Genomic DNA, 23,958 nt, shown 5'->3' with positions numbered 1-23,958 from the left:
AGGAAAGCCTTGATCTTGAAAGCATACAGGAATCCCATTCAGGCTTTTGAAGGCATTTACATTGACGAAGAGCGTGCCCATTTCCCAGTGTCTTTGCCAGCCTGAGTCTCCAGTACCTTCCACCATTAAGATCTGCACAATTAAAGGAAAAACACCACTTTCAGCAGTGCTAGTGATGGTCTTGGCTCCTCAGGTGGCACTGACATGAGTTTGACTGCTCTGGGTGTGCCAAGTGTTGACCATGGTGGGCTCTTGTTCTCTGGATTGAAGCCAGGAAAATAAATCTGTGGTGTCAGCTACAGCTCATGCCCTGTGACAATAGTAGATAGTACTTTATCTACTTTTTTTTTAAATCTCATGCTAATATTTTCACATGTTGTGTATTTTTGTTTTTTTATGTTGAAATGTCTGTGATAGAATGGGTAACATAGATTCTTTCTTTTAAACTTGGTAATAGAAGGTTTTTTGTCCTATCTTCTATTTCACTGCATTTTACAAGACAGGCATCCCAAATTCTGCTTGACTGCCAGTCCCAGTTCTGTTTTCATGTCAAATAATTAGCAAAATCTTAGACTAACCTAATATTTATACATTGTAATTAGATATGTCTGGGACTTATGTATGTTTCTGTTTAAAGGAATGGACCTTGGGAATGGGCAATTTGTGATGGATTGAGCATATTCAAAGTCATGATTGTGTACAGAAAGTAAAAATTTCTTTTTCCTTTGTCTATTTGTGTCCAACAGAATTCTCAGAGGCGATGCCTATTAGGGATTTTTAAAAGTCATTTTACTGGAACACATTTCATGATTTACAGTCTTGCTCAAGTAATATTGCTGATTAAATTAACATTACTTAGTAAGTGAAATTAGTAAGGTATTTTGTCCAAATTAAATCTACACCTTTAAGGAGAAACAAATTGGTCATCAGAAACTCACCCCAGTTCTTAAAATAAAAGTTACTGGCCAAATACGAATCTGGCAGTTACTTTTGAAGTTCCATTCCAAAGAGCAGATACTTTTGAAGAACATCTGTTAATATAAAAATATCTCGATACATTACAGTGGTTTAGCTGTAGTTAGTTCAGAAGTACTTGGTTAACATCTGAGGGAGGAAGGAGAATAAATGTCTTAACATTTGGCAATCAGTAAGCCAGAGCTTTTACCCATTGCTTGGCTTTGTTTGGGTTTAAACAATGTTCCTCTGGTTTTGCTCAAGCTGCAGTAATCCTTTGGCCCTTGATGTCATGCATCCTAGGTTTTCTATACTCTTTATAATAATCTTTGAACACTCAGCCCACATCATATGTTATGAATATTCTTGTTTTGGAGTAGAGAGGCAGGCAATCATTTTAGACAGCAGGAACCCTACCCCTAACATTTCCCTGTGCGTCAAAGACATGGAGCAACATCAATCAGAAGTAAAAGAAAAACAAGTTTGAAAGATGATTTGGGATGAGAAAAAGCAAAATGGGGAAGGACCAGCAGAAAAGATTGCTTTTAAAGGTCAGAATTTCACTTCTTTTGAGGAGTAATCCAAACTCATACTATACCTAGAAAAGCCTCTTTGAGGCAACAGTTATTTCAGGGTGTAAGCATGGTTGGACTCATGGTGAAGGGTTGGAACATGGTTGGGGGTTGGAACTAAATTATCTTAAAAGTCTCTTCCAAGACAAAAGTATTTTGACATGCTATGGTTCTATGATTCTATTGCCAGGATATTGTGAGAAATTGGTTCTGGAGAATATAGAAAATGGTAATATTACAGACAATCATCTCAGGTCCTTCTTTCCAGGTGAAATGGCCTCAGCAATATCATCAATGGTGTAGTTTATAACAATGCATCAGCAACATCAGCAATACGAGCACTTATTTTCTTCTTCTTTTTTCTTTTTTTTTTTTTTTTTTTCTTCTTCTTCTTGCATGTGACTTGGAGTTATGTTATTTTGTTAAGTTTGTTATTCATGTCCTCCTCAGTCAGTAACTCTTCTTCCAGACTGCAATCTTTTTAATTTTGGCCTTCCTGGTTTAGCTTTTAAAGAAGTATGGCTCTAAGGGACACTAAGTGGCTTCCTTAGGGGACTGTTCTGTAAATCTTTGGAATTAGGATAAATTAAAAGCTTGTCTATGGTACTGTTTAATGCAAGAAGCAATACAGGCTTTTCTTGGAAGACCCTAATAGGAGAATATTTTCAGAAGTCACCTTTGAGAATTTGAGAGAAAACTAAGGGAGGAAATCGTGTTTGTCCAAAGATCAAAGAGCCACCTGAGAAAAACTGTGTGTGTGTGAATTCAGCACAAAACACAGCTCCCCCCTCACACAGCTCCAGCCACTGTTTCCAGTGTATATATGGCCCCAGCTTACGGCTGTTGCAGTGGGCCCTGAAAAACAAGCTCCGTCCCTTCCTGCTAATTTACTAGTGGAGGAGTTTTTTTTTCCGCCAGGCAAGTTCATTTGTCAAGGTGACCTTCCCAGCCTGCACGAGCGCTCCTGCAGATAAAGAAAGCCGCCACAGCGCGTTTGTGAAACCCAGCTCGGCGGCCTCCTGCAAGGAGGCACAGGGGCGTCTCCAAACTAAACCCTTCCTACTGGCACTCCAAGGATTTCTCTGTTCCACAGTTTTTGTCAACAAAAGCTGTACATTTTGCAGTCCTTTTATCATGCTCTGTAAACCCTCTCCTCTTGTCTGACTGCTTTTATTTTCTAAGTGGTCTTGAGGTTAAGTATTCTCTTTTGAAAAATCTGTATTCTGTAAATTAATGGTCTCCAAGGCAGAGGTAAGACCACAATTAAATCTTAATCGATCATGAGTGTAGGTCATGATCGAGTGTAGGTCATGATCTGGGCCTTGGCTGAGGATCATTTCACAGATCCTCTGCCAAGGCCCAAACAGAAGAAGCAGATCTTCAAAGATCTCCTAAGAGAAGGTTTAGCCTTCCGTGGCATCTGAGGAGTTGATGGCAAGTCTGGACTGGTTGGCCATGAAAGACTGTTTTCTTTCTATCTATATAGTTGCTTTCAAATACATCACTTATTAAATTTTAGCATATTGCCATTTTTATGCCACAAAAAACAAGACACATTTGGAGCATGTGCGCTTAATGTATCCCAGCGTTAATGTTAAATCTAGCTTGGAGAAGAGCCTCTGGTTTTTACTCACTACAGCTGGAATAGATCAGTATATAGAGACTCTGGAAAGAGCAGTCATGTTTCAGAAGAAACCACCACACAGTTATAATCATGCCAGTTGAACTTCTGTGGAATAATTAATCCAATGATAATTATTCCAGTTCCTTCCTTGTAGTTTTATTTTCATGCCTGCCATATGACATCAGTTAGACAAGTCCTTAAAGCTATTACCCAGCAGCCATGACCTGTTAAAACAGGAGACTGTATTCAGAAGTGGAACCAAAATAAAAGGGACATTTCTTTTTCCAGGGGAAAAAAGTTTGGGTTGATCAGAATAATCTACAAGAGCATGTTTCGAGCCAAGGAAAAGAACTGACAAAAATCAGAAAGGCCTGAAACATTTCATTGCAACATATTCTAAAATAACTGCTTTCTTTCTGATTTATGTGGATTTAACTTTCAACAGAAAAGTAAAACAAATCTCTGAGATCAAACTGTTTATTGTTCTTCTGAAGTTCTACAGGAAAAGAAAATGGCTTTGTTTCAGAATAACTTTAAATGAAGACCTTGTTCAATTATTTGTTTGGCCAAAGTCCTGAAAAAATCAGTTATTTACACAGCTAATTGTTTATGACTGGTATAACATTTAAATTTAGAAAAAGAATAGCATGAAACCATATGTCAGTATTTATCAGATGTATGGCATTCAGTATATCTGCTGAAATATTCCATCATTATGTCCCATATAAGGAATTGGTTCAGAATTACTTTTCTACAAACCATAAGACAGAAAACTCAAATATGAATAAAAATGCCAGGGCAAGCAGATCCTCAGAGGGACACCTGTGTATATGTGTTCACCACTTTTTGTTTTTCATAGGACAGATATGATTAGGGCTCAACACTGATACTGGTCCTGAAAAAGTGAGGCCAAAAAATTATGTTTAGGGATATTTACACACTTCTGTGGCACGACTTTAAACCTAAAAACCTAAAACCTAACAAAGTTTTGTTTAAAATTTAGCTAAAGAAGATACTGTATTTTTGGAGGTAAAATACGTTAAGTAGGATACTGTAGCTAGAGGGTCACACTTCTCTTAATTTTAAACGTACCTAATGCCCAGTGAGCAGTTTTTGCAGCATTTATTGGCTCTCTTATGAGTCCCTCACTGTTTCTCCCTTTATGGACAGCAAGAGAGATCTCCCAGCCAAGGGTAAGCTGCATTGCTCTTTGGAGGTGACTTTCTGCTGGCTGTGGCAAGCAGCATCCTAACTCACACATCCTGGTTCATTACAACCTGAAATTAGAGGATGCAGGAGTTCTTGGAGTCTGGGAGTGTTTAATTGCCAACAGCAGCTGGAGGGAAGATACACTCATTGTAAATTGCTGCTCCAAGCTGACCTCCGTTTCCTCATCTCCCTTCCCAAAAACATCTCCCTCCACCCCAGGGGCAGCTAGCTACAAGGAATAGGGGTTGAAAATTTCATATTTGCAAAATGCAACCAAACGTCACCTTAGTTTCTAGGAAAATCTAAATCAATGTTACAGATGATTGTATAAATTTCATCAGAGAGCAACTTTTGGGAAAGGCAATCTGAAAACTGCATTTGTGTGACACAAGGAGAGTAATAGTGGGGACAGTATATCACTTCACTGAGAAAAGGGAGCTGACAACCTTGAAGGAAGCAGAGAAGGCAGTCTCATCAGCTGGATTTGTAGCATGAACAGCCCCACAGTCCACTACCAAATTCCTGAGCCATGTTCCCTCTTCCTTGAAGTTTGTCCTTTGAAGCATGAGCTAGTAGTCCCCAGACAGACCTACAGACAATGGTAAACAACGAGAAGTTTTCAAAATTTTCAAGGACTTATACAATCATAAAATTTTCCCAGAAGAAAGAAAAGTGACATTAAGTTTAAAACAGAGCAAATTTAACTTCAAGATGAACTGTAAAACCAAATGACTTCTGGTTTTGCTCTTTTCTGCCCCTTAGGAAATCTGTGTCTGATTCAGGAAGTCCTTTCCCTTCTCTCTCCTTTGTTTCAGTCTTTTTTTTTTTTTTCTCTGATTAAATAACAGGATTGCTTTTCCCTTTATTCTGCTGTAGGGTTTTAGCTATGTCTTTGGAGGAAGTGTAGGATATCAAAAAACTTATAACCAGAAAGTTAGCTTTTCCTCTTGTATTTCAGGCTGGAGGAATGATGACAGGAATGCTGTAAATTTGACAGACCCTTTTAAGCATTTCAGTGCATAAACAAAGGTTTGGTGGAGGGAGTAAAGTTTGACCAGCTCATATGTTTTTCATGCTCAAGAGTTGTTTCTTAGGGCTCCTTTGACAACTGCCTGTGGCAGGGAGCATTTTGCACAGTGTGTTTCCTCATCCCCCAGCTGCAGCTCAAAACCGTCCCCTGAACCTTGCAACTTTACCAATCTTGTGGCCACAACCCAATTCTGGGCCACTATTCATATAAACCTGGTGAGTGCTTTTTTCAGTATTCATCTGGGCCCCCCACTGATCATCCCACTGTAAGGAAACGAAGAAAGGCTTCCCCATAAATATTTCATTTCTTAACAGCTGTACTCTGGCTCCTTCTCCTTCTCTGGCTTTGCACACTAGGCTTCTCCTCTGGGTGGAGCAGCCATCTCCATGCAGAAAGAGCTCTTCATTAATTTGCATCTGGCCATTTAGGAGCTTCTGCATTATGCTAATGACAGTGTCTCATATCCCTTTAGAAGAAAACACATAGGCTGGCTCTGTCTTTTTCTGAGCCACCCCACAGGGACTCTCCTGAATTACAGAGCAGCTTAGTGCTGATTACTTTTTTATTTCTCCTCTTAGGAAACGGATAAAAGGTTTAAGTTCTGACACAAACAGGAAAACATACTAAGAGGATTTATCCTGAAGGCATCTGCTCTTTAAATAGTGATGGAGCAGTGTCAGTCCATTTCCCAGAAGGGCCAGAAGCTCCACCACTCTTTGTTCCCGCAGCCCTTGTGTGACTAGAGGCAGAATATCCTGTCACAGGCTTTCAGATAACTCTCAGAATATGCAACTTGGTGATTACAGGCTGAGGAGGGATTCACTGCCACTAGGAGCATGAAGAAGTTGGGTTTAAGAAAGACTTTGCTCTGCTCCTTTAAGGATAACACCAAGACTCTATTCTCCTCTGAGGTAAGACTTTGCAGAATTTACTAAATCAGTAATTTCTCAGCCTTTCAGACCATGTTCCCTCCCTCTCACTTTCTTAAACAAGGAGCGACAGGAGGGGGAGTGAGCTGTCAGAATTATCACTAGTGGAATTTTCCAGCTTTACCAGGCAGGAAAGGGGGGACAAAAAAAATGTTCCACTGTAGAAAAACAACTGGACACAGTGCAAGTGTAAGCAACTTCAGAAAGTGCATATGCATGGTTTGATTGACTCAAGCCGTATGAAAATACGTCTCAAAAATCTATTAATATAAACCCTTTCAAGGTTTTATTAAAAAGGTGTTCATCTAGGAAGTTATACTCTGTTATAATATTTTATTTCTCTCTGTAATAAAACATGTTCCTCTGGAATAATATTCCAGAGAGAGAAGAACCTTCACTTCAAATTGGATTGTTCACAATTTTTCCTATTTTTGCTCTTATTTGATTTTAGGTCAGAAATTTGCCTTTTTCAACTTTTGCCTTCTGAGATCATATAGTTGTTTATGGCAATTACCTGGATTTCAGCTCAGTATCATGGCCAGACTCTAACTTAGCTTTGTGCAAACCTAGTCATAAGGAAAGAAGAAACTTATGACTTATTCCATGGGAGGAAAGCCAGGTCTGACAATTTAAGTGATGCTTTCATAGAGATTACATGGGTAAATGAGCTAAAAGGCTTCTACATTCACAAATACATTATCCTAATCCTCATTTTTCAAATTGTGCTCAAATTTGGCTTGGTCCTGTACACTTGGCAGACAAGGATTTGCAGACAGTGCAGTCTCTTTCTAATGGCTACTTTCAGTTTGAAAGTGCTTCTATCTGATAACCATGTAAAAATCCAGTGTGGCAGGAGACTGGTGGGGAAGAGCAGCTAAAACTGTTTACCTAGTAATGAAAACAGGAGAAATTCAAGAGACTTGGAAACTAGGACTTGTCCACGTAATTTTAAGGAAATTGGAATCTTGTTTATGTAGTCTAAATAAATAGAAACAATAGACCATCAACCCAACACTCACAAACAGGCTCTCTCCTCTGTTCCACAAGGATTCCAGGGGATTTCTCTCCTACTGGCTGGCTGGTATGACACAGCTCTGCACCTCCAGAGTAAACATCAGGAGTGCTTGACGAGTTTCTTTTAGCTGTTTTTGCTCTGGGACAGTTTTCTCACATACTGAAATGGCCAGCGTAACCTTTCTGGTTCCAAAGTCCCCCTGCAGCAAAATGTCATGAGCCGGGGTCATGACCATCAGCAGAAATAATGCTCCTTGCCTTGGGGAAAATTTTTCAAGGATTTCTTACCCTGTTATTTCCTCCATAGGGTCAGCATGAGGCCTGTACTGGGGGTGAAAGGGAAGTCTGAAATTGCATCAGATGCTGTAGAGCAGCACGAAATTATGACCATGGTCAAGATGATGAGTACATTATTGATTTTAACTGACTTTGATCAGGATGAAAGAGCAAGTATTTTCTTCTTCCCTTGTCAAATACGACACTGAAAGGAAAACCAGGCAGGTAATATCTCTGGAGATTTCACTTTTGCTCCTTAGATTGTTAATTGATTTGTTTGGAAAAGTTAGTCTAATCAATGGGATTATTGAGAAATTTCTACTGGAGAATTATACTCCTAGCAGCAGTAGAGTTTCCCAGTCCCAGTAGTGTTCTGTCAGCATGGGAGATAGAGTTTACTGTCATAAATTATTATCCAAGCTCCTTTTTCTGATTTTGTGACCCATTTCTCATATGAGTTGAAGAAATCTGAAGGATCTCCCATCACTGGATTTTCCTGTGTTTGCTCCCAGTGATCATACATATACCATGAAAAGGCAGCTCACTCTTAGATGTTAGGGCTTTTTAAGGTAGGGCTTTACAGGAAAATTGCAAAGTGATTCCTCATTCAAAAAGTCTCTGTGAAGCACCGAAACGTAGCTGTTTCTAGATCGCTAAAAATTCTCCACTGTTGAGGTTTTCAGATGATGATCAAATTCTGATGAAAATTAACCTAGCAACTCTAAGCAATATTTTTCCTCAACTCTTTTAATTACTTCTTACTAGAAAGTCTCTTAAAATACATTATTTTGGAAAACCTTAGGTGGTGAGCAGTGTGTAAGTTATCATAATGATACAGCAGTCTCCTAATTTGACAGATCTTTCTCCCACCCAAATGATTCCAACTTCTTTGAAGAAGAAGTTCTCTTATTTTGATTTATGCTTTCATTAAGCAACTGATTAATGTTGATCCTCTGCTTCATGTTGTATAAAACATTCCATTTTATGTGTTATCTAGACTTTTTCACAATGGCTTTTAGGAGATTACTAAAATGTTCCCTCCCTTTGTTGCTATCTTTGTTGTATATTCATACATTTATTTTTATGTGCGTACAAATCCATATAAATGTATAGTAATCTTCCCCTTAGGATACTGTGAATGTATGTCATAAAGGAAAGGAGATTAACAGTAGAATACAATACAAACAGGCTGACTTTATGGCAGTCTTGCAGAAAATCCTTTTGCAGCCAAGCAAAAGAATAAATAGCAGCTGTGTTAATCAAAGACAAATTTAAAAGATAAGGCTTGAATTTCGATGGTCAAAGTCCCAGAAAACTGGGCAAGATTAATGCCCACAGAAAAAAGATCTCCAAGGACAAAGAGTGTAATAATATACAGTTAAGTTGAAGGCAAATTTTCAAAAGTTCTCCTGTGATTTGAAGGCCTAAGTCAAAGCTGACTTTGAGAGCAGGAGCATTTACTTTCCTCTAACTCCATAGGGTTTGTGCTCTGGAATCCTTCAGTCTTTCCTGAAAATAGGAGTTGGGTGATGGCCTGCCTTAGTCCCTTTTTGGAAGCATAATCTGTAGTCACCTGAAAGTCCAGAACATGTTCTGATCCAAGCAGAGGCTGAATATCACCCCAGGCTACTGACTCAAACCAAAGAACTAAAGGTACGAGCACCATTATTCCCTGTTATACTGGAAAGCCATGTGTCATCTGGTTTGGCTTAAACTCACAAAGATGTATTAGCCTGTTCAAGATCCTGTGGAAGCATTTTGAATCAATTGTAACTGACGTAAATATAGCCCTGGACTGGAAAGCATCCAGAGAGAGAGAGAGCTGCAGCAGTTCAGCCAAGATGCATTATATCAAAAGCATGGATAAATAATTTGGGGTCCTTATGGGAAGGATAGCATTACAGTTTCACAACATTCATAAAGTGCCTGCACAGTGAAAGATCTAACACAGTCATTAAAAGATGGATGAATGCCCGATGAATCTTCACCTCCTATTGTGGATCATGGCTCTCTTATCTAGGCAGGTGTGGGAAGAGGAGCATGAACCCACAATGACAGAGAGCACAACAACAGCTTAGTTGTACTCCGTTGACAGGAGTATGTGAGCTTCCAGACATGATTTACTATGTTTGCATAGCAATATTAATTACTTTTTAGTGGTTATCTAGACAAGAATAGGTACAGGATTGCAAAGCTCGGATAGCAACTTCAGCCAAGCACTGTAGGACTTAGAGAAGCAGTCCTTTTACTCACAGTATACCATAGCTTTAAGTCACAAACTAGCACTTGTATTTTTAACCCTCTTCTGTAACAAAACATCTGTGTCATTTCGGAGATCTCATTTCACCTGCCTCTGTAATTTTTAATTGATGTCTTTGTAGTTGGGTTATGATGAATTATCTCTTGCCTATATAATTAATGAAGTGCTACAGGGAGTGGTTGAGGTGTTTTGATAATTACCAAATTCTGCAAATTCTGTTATCTACTGCATGATGATTTGATATCTGGGTTCAGGCTCTGGGCTGTGACTGTCAGGGAAGTACTCAGCTTAAAGAAGCAATTCTCTGAAGTCCTCTGTTCCCTTGTCTCAACACAACCTGATGCAAACCCCAAAGAGCTTACAAAAATCCAGTACGAAACAGTAAATGTCAAAATAACCAAGAGTAATCCCTTCTTGTAGTACATGATGTCTACAAAAGGTGCTGAGGAAATTTCTAGTGTAGTTCTGGGCCATCTAAGGTTTCTACTTCCCAGGAGAATGTGATTGGCCATTTTGTGCCTTTGTTAAGATACTTCAAACTAAGGTACCATGCCTCTATGTCTTCTGTGTCTTGAAGTCTTCCTCTCAACAAGAGGTTTTTTTTCTGTGAGATTTCCAAGAGCTAGATCTTACTCCCCCAGCATCAATACTAAAATAAGTTAGGAAGTCAAACCTTACACACAGGAGTCACTTGGCTGACTTCAACAGGGCTGCTTGTTGGATTCAGAATTACTCACATCACTGAGGCACCATATTTTGTAAATATTAATAGCCTCTGTAGCTCTAAGAGCTTCAGGAGCTGCAGCATACTTGAAATCCTAGTTTGAAATACCTGGCATGCTATAGCTTTCCTCAGAGTCCTCATGGATGAAATATTTGAGACAAACCTCAACAATCATATAAGCAGGAGAAAGTGGTAGTCGAAGGAAACGGGAAAGCTGTTGTGCATCATGCATTAGTTTTCCCATTTAAAAGGTGACTTTTCTTGTTCTAGAATTTGCCTTTTTCATGGGTATTGTGAAAAAGTGTTTCTTAGTCTAACATTTCCTCCCCTCACTGGAGACCTAGTGGTTTGGAAGCACCTCTGATTCATTTGACTGCTTACATAGAAAGGTCATGGTTTTCACAGGCATGTAGTACAAACATTGGGATACAATTAGAAAACTACCACTTAAGACCTAAAGGGTGTTGTCTTGACAACTCTCATGAAGATGTTCTTTCCATCTTTTTACCATAAGCCTAGAAATCACTTTAAGTTTACAGAAAACCTTTTATACTCCACTGATAGGAACTGTATGGCCAAAGTATAAGAAAATGCATTGGTTTTTTTCTCTTGACTTCTTCTTTCCTCCACCTGAGAATATAACAAACTAAATTTCATTTTGTGATCCATTGTTTCCTCTTAAACTGGGAATTTCTGCTCTTTAGAGGCCTGTGAGGACCTATTTGGTGTTCCCTGTCTGTTGTGTTTGTCTCCATGAAATTTTAGTCTCCACTCCTCCACTCATTTTCAGATCTTTTCTGTCATTTCTTAAGATGCCATTTGCCATCACCTCACCATGACCTTTCGTAGTAGTGGCAGTGCTACTAGACTTATCTGGCAACTCAAGAGGTTCTTGCCAGCACAGTTTTGTACCTACATTTTAAATGAAAACTCTCTAGACCCATCTCCAATAGGAGTCTTCTACTAGCTTTTGATTAAAAATCAGATTTATGTTCACACAGTTATGTTTGTATAGTTACTGATGTCCTGAATAGGAGAGATTATCAAATAATATACTGAAATTTAGTTTTAAAGTGAGTAAAACAGCCTAAAATTTTAACCAAAAGAAGATGAGTGAATTAGCAAGAAATGCAACCTTCAGTGTCCCCCATAAAACATGGGTCAAAAGCCTATTCTGATACAGTTTTCTTCTTAACTCTTGAAGGTGAAATGTGCACCACATTAGCCAAACATCTATTGGTTCGACAGAGACAAGAGGATTTACTTCTGTTAATATTGCCTGGCTGTTTGGGATTTTTTTAGTCATTAATTTTTGTACAATGTAAAATGGCCTCGTTACTTTGAGCTTTTCACAAATATTTGGAACTGAGTAGAAAGAGGGTCTGATATGTGACTTCTGCTGATAAGGAAATATGGCAGTCAAATGCTGTTGGAGAAACGTGGGAATACATCCACCAGCTGCAATGCCCATCCCATGCCCTGTGTGTTTTGGCGTTGGTGTCACCTCCCCCCTGCACAGAGAGCCCTTCTCAGTTTCTCTGCTTGCTACGCTCCTACAGAGCCTCTCACCCACCCAGCAGCACTTGATTTCTGGAAAATGGAAAGGGAAGGGAAAGAAGCAGGGTTCAGGGAGTCTGGAGACAGAAAGGGGGGCAGAATTAGAGATGAGGCCTCACATTGCCTTAGGTCATCAACAATAAAGTCACAGACCATTCAGGTCATTGACAGGAGTTTCCACGTTGATGTATTTTCCATCAGCTAATGTACAACCATTTTTGTTCAGGTAAAAGTAGAAAGCCAGTGCTCTGAGATATTCTCCATCTACATTTCTTTATTATTGCACATTCTTTATCTACACTGCTTTTTAAGCACTCTCACTAACAAAAAACCAAACTATTCAACAAGTGTGGAACACTTTCCAAAGTAACTCATAAAATCTTTACCAGTGTACTTGAGTGGCAGAAAATAAAATTAAGCCCACATCTTGATTTTTGTTTGGCTACAGAAATTTCCAGCAACTTTTTCATTCCTTCTGACTGATTCAGTATAGCACAAAGTACAATACAGCACAGAAAATACAAGCTGAGAGTCCAGAATTACCAGACGGCCAACCCAGAACCGTAAAGAAAAATTTAAATGGCGTACATTTGCTCAGGAAGTTTTTTGATTTGTAATAACTTCAACATTAGCAGTACCACAAAGAAGGATGTTCTGAATTTAAACATAAGGGATAAATTAAGCCAATGGGGTTGTAACAGTTTGTTGCAGTCTGAGAATCTGATCCAGGATTTTCATGACAATGTGAAGCTGTTCATCATTCTGTCAAAAGATTCAAGAATATCTTCAGTGAATATGAATTTTTTTTCAATAAAATAACTTTAAAGGTAGTGTTTTGCTTAGCTTTAAAAGTTCAGTGTGTTACTTTACACTACTTCAGTCCAGTCCTGTGAATACTATTAAGCCCAATGTTCAAAACATTTTGTCATGAATGCCATTCATGATGAAAATGTACATGAATACATTAGAGTTTACTTATTCATATTTTGTAGCTCAGCCATAGCCTTCAATATACGTTAAAAACATCTAAAGAAAAGCCAATAACTCAAGTAATGCTTGTTTGCTTAGGTCCTGAAGCCTTTGAAAAAAGTGTAATGGGTGGAGTGGTGACATTTACTTAAAAGCATTCATTAATTATAGGAAGGAAGAAAGTAACGGCTGGAACTCACTTAAAACTAAGCACAAAGAAAACTTCAAACACATATTGCATGACTTTAAGCTCCTGTTTACATGTTCACTCTCTAGATGTATCTGCCTCCCTTCATTGCTTATATCAGGACCTTAAAGTGCTTACATTTGCAATATATGCAGTTTCATGAGATACCTTCTAGTAGACAGTATAGTCCAGTTCCTTATGCTCTTACCTTAAGTCAACCAAAATGACTGACTTTGTCTTTTGAAGTGTTTCAGAAAGTCAGACAAATACTCTGAGTTTCTTAATGATAATAATCATTCTGGTTGAAAGGATGGCTCCTCTAGAATGATATAAAAATAAAAATGTATATTCTTTCACATTTTCATCATAAATGTTAGAAGATGTATTGAAAGCTGTAGAAAGTTTGATCCCTTATGTTTCAGTGCTTCATTGTATCTACTGAGTATTTTCATATTTATTTTTCTTTAAAAACTCTAATTTGTGATTCTAGAGCCAAAACTCTCCTAATATTGTCAAGTTTATATCTCACATGGATTTTACTGGTTTGCTTCTTTGCTTGGTGAATGATTTGGGCCCCATTGGAGCTCTTGGACCTGTGCATTTCCTGCAGTTTTAACTATCCTATTGTGTTATAAATAATGAATCTGGCTAAATGTGAGTTGCTGGCAGAGGCTAATCAATTTTATTGTGAAAAAATATTCTGGATCAGTCTGCACATTACTTTCCTCCTCCTTCTAACTCCTTGGTACTTGTAGTTGCACGCAGAAGGATGCTCAGTGTCCTGATGTACTCCAGCTGACACGAGACCATGCTGTACCCAGGGAGTGTTTACAGGGCTCTTAAGAAGTGACACTACCAGAGCAGTAGGAAGCAAAAGAGCATGACAGCTTTTCCACTGCCTTTTGTGAGGTTTTCCTCACTGCTACGGATAGCTCTCTGAGGAGGGACTGAGTGCATGCAGTAAATTGCATCACCCTTCGTGCAGTACCAGTGTTTAGACAGAATCTAATTTATTTGTGCTTCCTGCTCTCCTTCTCCTTCATGTGACTCTTAACCATCTTTGCTTTCTACTTTAGTTAAGACACTGTTTGCCCTAAACTGCAGAACAAAACACTTCTGCCTCATGCTATTTGTGTGCCTTCACTGAGTAATTCATGCCAAGGACTAGTAGCAAATGCAGGGCTGCCACACAACCTTTTTTCAGGGTCAGTCCAGGTGGAATCTGAAGGGTTTGCCTTGGATTTTGGAGTGCTCAGCTAACTAGGATCTCTCTGGGTGAGTGCCAGATGGAATTCATGGAGGCATCTACTCAACAGAAGTGGATAAATTGTACAGTGCATGTGCTGTGAGCCTGGTGCTCCCAGAGCCTTTCATTGGCTCCAACTGATAAAGTGTGACGTCCAGGGGGTTCAGTGCTCAGACACAAGTCATTTGTACTGTAAAGGCACAATAAAGCAAACATTTTCTGGAAGCACAGGGTTTTCTAAGCCCACAGTACGTGGCCCACATTCCTATGTTTCTTTGTCCTACCCTGGGTACATGGATTTGTTTTTCATAGAAAGTAAATAGGTTTTAGGCAAGCATCAACACAACAAAAGAATTTGTCAGTTCTAACAATAAATATGTGTTGGAAATGTTTAAGATGTTTGAACCAGCTGGTCATGTCCAGCTTTTGCCTCCTGTGGGTCATGTCCAGATGTTTCTTATCTTGCCCATACCCACTGAAAATTACATGTGACATATTCTGCCATGATCTGTTCATGTTCTTAAGTCATCAGCATTGAGAACTGGCTTATACTGCTTCCTCTTAATGTATATGAAAAGAATTCTTTCCAATTAACTTGAAAAAAAATGGTTAACAGAACATACTCTTGTTAATCATTTGGGAACCCTTTCTGCCCTTTAGCAACAGCTTTGTTCGGAGAAAGAAGATGAAATAGAGTCCCTTTCAGCTTTTGACAGACACATTGCAGCCATGTAGTGCACTGTCTCTGTTGCATCGGGCCAGCGCTGAAGTGATGTGATTGCCAGAGTGGAGGAGAGGTCTGGGTTATGTCCCCAAAGGTCACTGTTGCCAGCAGGCAATACCTAGAGAGTATATTCCCTGAACTCTCCAAGCTCAAAGAGTTTGATTGTGAGAGCCCTCATGCTGGAACCCACAAACAGAGAGAGATTCTTCTGCAATCTCCGTGCTTGGCTGAAGAGGGGCCACAGTGTGGCCTTTGTTACAGCAGGGAACTTCCCTGCCACTTACAGGGACGTTGCGTAAGATACAGCTGAAGAACCCAAGGTGAAACGTATTTTTAAGTGTTGGCAGGTAACACTGGCATGCAAATTCTGCAACTCAATCTCCTAACTTCTGTTACTACCTTGATGAATTGCAGACCAAACATAATTAAATAAACAAAGCTTTTAATTATTGTAAATATTACATATCTTTTCTTTTTTAAGTCTTTAAATCTTAAGATTCAGTAGACAACCCCTTTTGGTCCTAAAAACCATAGAAGCATAGAGCACCCTGAGTTGGAAGGGACCACAAGGATCATCAAAGTCCAACCCTATGCATGACAGCCCCAAGAGTCGCACCATGTGCCTGAGGACATTGTCCAAACTCTTATGGAACTCTGTCAGACTGGTGCTATGACCACTTCCCTGGGGAGCCTCTTCCAGTGCCCAACCACCCTGTGGCTGCAAAAACCTTTACCTAATATCCAACTCAAACCTCACTTGACACAGCTTCATGCCATTCCCTCATGTCCCATTGCTGGTCACCAGAGAGAAGAGATCAGTCCCCGCCCAGGCTCTTCCCCTCATGAGGAAGCTGTGGACTGCTGTAAAGTCTCCCTTCAGTCTCCTCTTTTCCAGGCTGAAAAAAGCCAAGTGATCTCATAAGCCAAGTCACCTCTCATACAGCTTTCCCTGTAGACAGTTCACCATCTTTGGATACTTCCTTTGTATGATCTCTAATACCTTTATATCTTATACTGTGGGTCCCAAAACTGCCCCCAGCACTTGAGGTGAGGCTGCCCCAGTGCAGAGCAGAGCAGGACAATCACAATCTCCTCCTTTGCCTGGCTGGCAATGCTGTGCCTGATGCCCCCAGGACAGTGTTGGCCCTCCTGGCTGCCAGGGTGCTGCTGAGTCATGTCCAACCTGCCATCAACAGGACCCCCAGGACCCTTTTTTGTGGTGCTGCTCTCCAGTATTTAGTTCCACAATCTGTGCATATATCCAGGGTTGACCCACCCCAGGTGCAGAATCTGGGGTAAAATTCAAGTTGACAGAAACATATTTTGAAGAGTCTTTTGTAGAATACAAAGACAGGCAAAAGTGAGAATTCCTGTGTTTTGAAATCTAACCAATACAGTAAGGTGATAGCTTATTTTCAAACCCATCTTTGTTCACAAAGAACGATGAGATTCACATGTTTTTGGAGTTCTGCTGGGCCACAGGATGAGAAAATTAATAATGAAATTAAACCTTTCTCTGCCTCTCACTCAAATACTCTTTTACAAAGCAGGGCAGTGTGACAGCAAGAGTGAGCATGTTATTTAAATATTTGCTATACCAGATGCTAGAGAAAGGACAAGGAAGCTATAGCATCCACTGTCTACAATTTGCCCAACATCTGCAAGATAATCAGAAACAGAAGTGTGTAGATGGAGTTGGGGGGATATTGTCTGATATATTCCCTTCTCTGTGATCAGAAGCCATGAAGCATGGGGAGAAGGAAATAAGCAGACCACAAACAGTGCAGGAACAAGGTCACCAGGAAGGAACTTAGAAGATGAGAGATTTGGGTCAAGAGTGAACTGTGCACAAAAGTACTATTTCCCATTGCTGGTCTCTTCCTTTGCCTGCAATTTTTATACATTTTATTTAGAAGAAAGAGATATATTGGTACATGACTGCTAAAAATTCAGAACAGTTCTTAATAACAAGGAATAAATGTTTTTTCCCATCAATGCAACCTACTAGCCCCTTTTTCATACATGGGAAAAGCTGAACAGGTAGTTATCCTGATAGAATTATTGCAGTGTGAAAAGGTGGATCTTCATCCTACAATGACCAGGACGATTTGATTTCTTCACCTTTCCCATTCTTATAAATGTGACTAATTGTGGTGAAGCAGGTTCAGGACCCACTGAATGAAATGAAGGATAACAGCCCACAAGAATAAGATGTCCTCTCCCTCTATGTAAACAACAATCAAGTGCTGTTTTTAACTACAAGATGGGTTTATTGCTCCCATTTGTTTTATGGATTCTTCACCATCCATTACTTAATTAAACTCAAAATACAAGCCTGACTTTATCATTACTGAGCCTGTGAGCAATCATTAAGTGTCACTGAGCCAGCTCTTTGTGTGGTTTTACAAACCTTTATTGTGAGGATAGGGTAAGAACACCTTATTGGATCTGGCTTGGCTGTCCTGAAATCAATAGGTGGTATCAGATCCTGAACACACTACTGCAGTACATATGCAAAATAAAATACAGGGTCAGGAGGCCTGTTTAGCTGATGCATTTCTTCAGTGTTATAAATATATACCAGGCCAAAACCAAAGTCAAACACAGTTGAATGAGCTTTCTAGTGCCCCATGGAAATACCCTCCTTCCCTGCAATGGTTTTTCCATGGAAAGCTTTCTAAATTATATCATATTTCTCCTTCCTGACACTCTTTAACTCTTTCTTCTGCAAATATCCAGTAATAGACAAGCTCTTTCATAGCATTAGTTTTTATATACTTTTTCCTTCTTTTTCTTTTCTTTCTCAGTGTTTTATGTGGCTTTTCTTTTTTATTTTATTCCATCCTGAAAAACATTTCAGCTCATTCAGTGTAGTTGTTATAATTTTTGCTCAGTGCTTTTAGTTTCATACTCCTCTCCCAACTTTTTCCATCGAGGAAGCCAGGATCTGAGATCCCTCCTGTGTTTAATTTAATCAGATTAGCTCACTACTACCCATGTGTGTGAGGGAACAAAAGAAACTTAGCATGAACTTTGTGACTGCTGCTTTTGCTTAACAGGACTGGTTTACCACTTTCCTATAGGAGCAGCAGAATCAGCTTAGTGAAAACTTTTTATTGTTCTGAACTTCTCTTGAGACACTCAGGAAAAAAGACCAAAACAAAGGACGGCTTGAGGGTGAAAAAGGTGTCAGGAGCAGAGATTGTCTGCTGCAAGGGTTCCCAGGTAACAGGCAGCCTGGGCTTCTTTAGCTATTTCTGAGACAGGCAGATTGCTGAGTCAGTGCTCTTACAGTGTCCTTCAAGAATTACTTAAAAGCAGTGAAGAATATGCTTTGCTTCCTCAGTAGGATTTTTTTTTTTACTGAAACTGTTTTGAGCAGCTTTGGCTGGAGGAAATGGGAGACAACTGCCATTATCACATAAAGGCAAGACCACTTCCTCCAGGACAAAAGTCACAGGTATATGGGTCAAAACAGCAGCTGGAAGTCTTTCAAACACATGAGCTTTAATTAGGCAGACTCAGAATAATTGGAGAAGGTTTGTACCAGACCACCTGAAAGCAAGCTTCAGATGTTTACCAATAAGGATAAAGCACCTCTGCCTAACCTTTCTTGTTACCGGAATTTTACACAGCTTGATTTAATCTGGGTTGAGATAACAAGCTTCAAATATGAAGTTCTCAGGAACTTTGTTCAGCTGATTTTCCAAATAAGCTCCATACTTGTAATATTGTTGTAAATGCACATTAATTACACAGGAACCTTAGACGTATTTGGCAAAGCTGGTTGCCACAGCAGTTGTTGCTGTTTTACATGGTCTATTTAAGCAGTTTGCTTTCTGGTATGGTAATATTACAAAATAAGCACACTTACTGTGGGGAGAAAAGCAGCAACCCACTAAGCCTCTTTCTTCCTAATATGGTGAAATAGAAAGCCTTGGTCCCAGCCAGCTGAAGTGCCGATGGAGCCAAAGCCCAAGGATCAGTGTGGTGTGGCGCCTGAAGAGCACAAAGGTCGTGGTCAAGATTCACACTGGGAGGGCAGGAAATGTTTAAATTCCCTGACCATGACTAAATGATGGGAGCTAATTATGCTATCAGGGATGCCCTCTCCTCATCCCAGCTCATGTTTGATTCCAGAACGGTGAGCGTTCCTTCCTGCAGTTGCTGGCTCGAGAGCTCTGGGCAGTGCTATATAGCATGTGTAGGGACTTGATTTCCACAAAGGTTTCTATTAAGCAGGGACATGAATTTCTCAGTGAGCAGCAGTGTTGGGGTCTCAGGCCCCAAGCTGAAGAGGAGGCTGGTGAGGGACAAGCTGTGGCAGAAGGACAGACAGCCCTTGGCGTCTTCTCTGCTTGCACAATGTCCAGTGAACAGAGGCCCCAAACGCCATTGGAGTTCCAGGCAGTTTTGCCTTTTTCCTTACCTGTGTTCACTATAACCTTTCCAACAAAAGAGCTCAGGTTTTCACAGCAACAAGCGATGGGTTGGTGGGTGCTGTTTGCCCCATCCCACCTAGCTGCCAGCTGAAGAGATGGGGTTTTCTGGCTGCTTCTCAGGAGTTCTGCTTCTGCTGGTTAAAACCTCTGCTGAGGGATGCTTGGTACAGGATTAACTCATCATATTTAAGTCCAGTGATGCTTGCATTTTTCTTACTTGCTAATGTGAGGATGAGACATAGATGAACCCACAAAAGAAAGGGAAATCCATACAAAAACCCCAGAGGCTGACATGTCCAGATGCAAAATTCCAGTGATTATAATTTATCAGGTACCCTGGACATGTGAGGCTTTGGGAACAAAAGCCGACTGAAACACATCTCCCCAGAGGGAGAGATACAGCAAAAGCATTTTAACCACACTTGTGTCACAAGTTCTTCTCGCATTTGGCAACTGTGGCTTGTTCTAATTAAAACAATAACAGCTTCAGCACTGTGTTTTAAAGCAAACAAACTGTTTATGAGGGTAGAAACAGAGAGAAACACTGAAGACAGCACTTCTCTTTCCAGAGAACGTGTCTCCACCACCACATGGCGTGTTCTCTCCAGCTGCAATGTTGTCACCCATCAGAAAGCTTTGCTTCCAAGAGCACAGGGGCTGATTTGGCAGATGAATCATCCATATTACACCTATGAGTGTTCAAAAAGAGGCAAAGGCCTGAGCTTTGCCTTTTATAAAGCCTGATCATGTCCAAAGCTGGGTTTGTTGTGCTCTGTTGTTCCCACCAGAGCTCCCCAGCCTGGAGCTCAGATCTAGCCCAGAAGGACCTGCCAAGATAAAGTGAGGAGGCCCTGCAAGCCCCAGGGCAGGGAAGGATGAAGCAGAGGCAGCAGTGCAGTGAGGGAGAAGCATGCTCAGTCAGCTTTATGAAATAATACATTGTTTATACATCCATTAGGAAAACTTTGATAAGGAGGGAAACACTGAAAAGGAAATATCTTTTTTTTCTAGTGGAGTAAAAGTGATGCCTGTGGTTTTAAACAAAGGCATTTTGGCGGGATCATGCCATACAGAAGAGGAAGAGAAAGGGAAACTGCATTTGAATTAATTCAGATAAGTGAAGGTCAGAAGACCTTAGGTCAGAATTTTCCATTAATTCCTATGGTCTAGCTCTCTGCCAAAATTGTGTTACCTCCTAACTCCTTTGTACAAATATTGTTGTGGTTATTACTACTGATTACTGTATCTACTGCAATTACACATACAAAAGCTGTTTACAGTACTGCAGCCATAATAATGCAGAAGAACAAAGTCAGACGATTTTCATGGTGGGTGTTATATGAGATTTTAAATGAATTTGTATAACGCTCTTCAGCTGCAAGTACTTACAGTGGGGAAAAGACAAGAACAAAAGAGCAAGGAGCAAATCTAGTTTTAATTCAACACCTGTATTGAATCTTAACTTGAAACTTGTTTTTTTGGTGAATCATAATTTTTTTGAACCTGTGATCAAAACCTCTGTTTGACCTAGAATATACTACTTTAATTCAAATTTTGTTTAAAAATATTTTAACTTAAGAAAAAAACCCAAATCTTTTTTAAAGGGTTTTCAAATAAAAAGTAATTATTTTTCCAAATTAAAATCTTTCTAGTTTTTTTTTCTTTTTTGGAGTGAAGACGAGTTTGTAAAATATTTCAGTGTTCCCAATTCTCATTATTTTTCCCCAGAGAAGTTTTCACTGAGTCATTTCATCCAGTAAGCAAAACAGGAAGGGATAGAAAGAGAAACTGAGGCAAAAAGAAGTGAAAATAGTTTTGCAGTGTCTCTTTAGACGGATACCGGTATTAGAAATAGAAATTGCGTTTCCTGAGTTCCCTCTAGATTGGGAAATACTGAAGGACATTAAAGAGATAAATTATCAGATGCAAAATACATGTCCAGCCTTTATTGTTGTGAGCAACGGAGATCATGACAATTACCAGAACTGTGTACTTGGCTTCTGAAATCTTGTTCCCTACTTCCTGGTACAGCCACAGGGCAAGCACTGGTTGCCTGCTGCATTTGCATGGCACAAGTTAGCATGATAGAAAGATGATTTTATTTGTATGGCTTTCTCTTTTCAGAAAGTCTTTCTCTCGTTGTCGAAGAATTAACAGGATGCTTTCCAACGAGTCAGTACCTCCTGCCTTCAGTCGCTCCAATTCTCAGGCCTCCATGGACAGCACTTCCATGGAGGACTTCTGGTGTGAAGTAGAGAGCATCAAGGAGAGCAGAGAAGATGGATCTGAAGAAGCAATGCTCTTGGAGTTCAAACCTGCTGATGGTGAGCACATGAACACCACTTATTCCTCGTTCCCTGACTTTGCCTCCTCTCTAAAGAGTCATGGCCTGATCTCCTTCCTCGCGTCACTGAGTCTGAGCAGAAGTAATAGACGGGGTCTATAATCATTGTAACTCCTCTTATGAGCATCACAGTTAACCACTGGCAAGAAACAATAATTGCCTGGTTTATGCACTGGAGCCACTAATTAATTTCTGAAGTAGGTTTTGTTGCATTGATTTTAGTTGTGCTTTGGGAAGACAGATACAGTGTAATTCAGAAAAGAGAGGCACTCAATGAAAACTAAATTTACAGCATTAAATAGATTAAACCAAAACATTTAAAGTAGCAAAATGTTAATTTAGTATGCTATAATTTTAAACTTTCTGGCTTTTCATAAGATATGATTCAGAAATAATTAAAGTCTTGAAGCAATTTTTGGTTAGATGTAGTATTCTCCTATCAGGAATTTGATATCTGCTTGTTTCTCTGAGATTGCCCAATTAAGATATCATTCAAGGAAAGTTTGGAGATAAGTCTGAATGTAGGGATGCCTACATTGTTCAGGCTCCCCACTTGACCAAATTCATTCATCACTTATACAACATGTCCTGAAGGGATTACTGCCTCATTCTGTTACCTTAATGTTTTCCCCTCTCGTTAGGCACTGTATTTGGAAAAACGTGGCAATATGTGATAGCTTGTTGCAATGCAGCTTTGTGTTAGATGATTTGATAACATCTAGAACAGTGGTTCTCATTTTTTTTCCAGTTAGGACCCCCATCACAAATGTATTAGATTGTGTAACACAAAATACCAGGTGTTACTATACAATGAAACCAAATTTCTTCTGAGGTCGTGACCTGCTGATAACTGCTGCTACCCTTCTGTGGCTCCTGGCCCCTGGTCTAGTAACTACTGATGTATGGATAGATTTTGAAACAATGGCATGCTCTTTCCATACAATTATTAACACAAGTGAGGATATATTTTTCCTACCTTGACGTGCAATGGGATGTCATTAATTCTGCTACCAGGAAGAATGGTGGAAAGTACTACTTTATTAAGCAATCACATACGCAACCAGTCATGGTAAGTAACCCATGGAGAGGTATCTAGCTCCAACCATGTGCTGTTTCCATGGGGAACACCCCCCATTCACTAGTTTCCAGCTGGGCTCTCCTGGAAGCAAAAGGAGAAGACCACTAGAAATCTTGGTCTGCTGTGAGGGCTATGATCAGCCTAAATCCACTGTTCTGCACTCCTCTGTTTCTTATTGGGAAAACTCCTGTCTGATCATACTGTTCAGCTTGGAGATTCCATAAGGAGATTGTGAGCCTCTTGGCGCCTCGTCCATGCAATTGTCAGCACGAACTGACAGGTGTGCCTGACTTGTCTGCACAGTCAGGGGAATGACACAAATCTCTGAGCTGCCAAGCTGGATAACTTAATAGGACAAGGCAATACAAGATCTTACTTTCCAGAAACTTTTCCATCAGTTTCGTCAGTGCTGAAGTAAATCTTCTCAGCTGCCCGAACTCTGCTGCAGTCCCATGTTACCCTTTGTCTGAGTACACCTCATTAAATCACATCGATTTTTTCCCCTTTGCCCTGAATTAAAAATGAGACTGCAAGTCAAAATGCAATACATCTCCACACTTCATTTACCTTCATATTGTTGTCTTAAACGCATATATATGTATTGCATACACCCACACACAGTCAGGCAGTGCTTGTCCTAGTTATTAACATCAGGAATATATTCAGTCTGGGATTATAAATCTTGGAAATAATAGTGAGTTCTATTAAGGTCCTAATAGGATAATACTCCTTGCCAGTGATCAAAACACTGAAAATCAATGTGGAAACCCTCAGGGCAAAATAAAAGCAAATATTCATTTCAGATGTCTTTGAGAGGAG

General features: G+C 39.8%; 1 protein-coding gene across 2 annotated transcripts in view; it reads left to right on the top strand.

Annotated features, from left to right (window-relative positions):
• The window catches only part of ARHGAP28 (Rho GTPase activating protein 28), a 78,096-nt gene that overhangs the window by 19,339 nt on the left and 34,799 nt on the right, over positions 1 to 23,958 (top strand). For both annotated transcript variants that reach the window (XM_030970997.1, XM_030970996.1), the window contains exon 2: positions 21,842 to 22,041. In XM_030970997.1, coding sequence (XP_030826857.1) covers positions 21,842 to 22,041 — 200 coding nt within the window. The remainder of the gene's footprint in view (positions 1 to 21,841; positions 22,042 to 23,958) is intronic.

The sequence above is a fragment of the Camarhynchus parvulus genome, chromosome 2, assembly GCF_901933205.1.
Source record: "Camarhynchus parvulus chromosome 2, STF_HiC, whole genome shotgun sequence".
NCBI lineage: Eukaryota > Metazoa > Chordata > Aves > Passeriformes > Thraupidae > Camarhynchus > Camarhynchus parvulus.
This window is presented reverse-complemented; position numbering and strand designations above follow the sequence as displayed.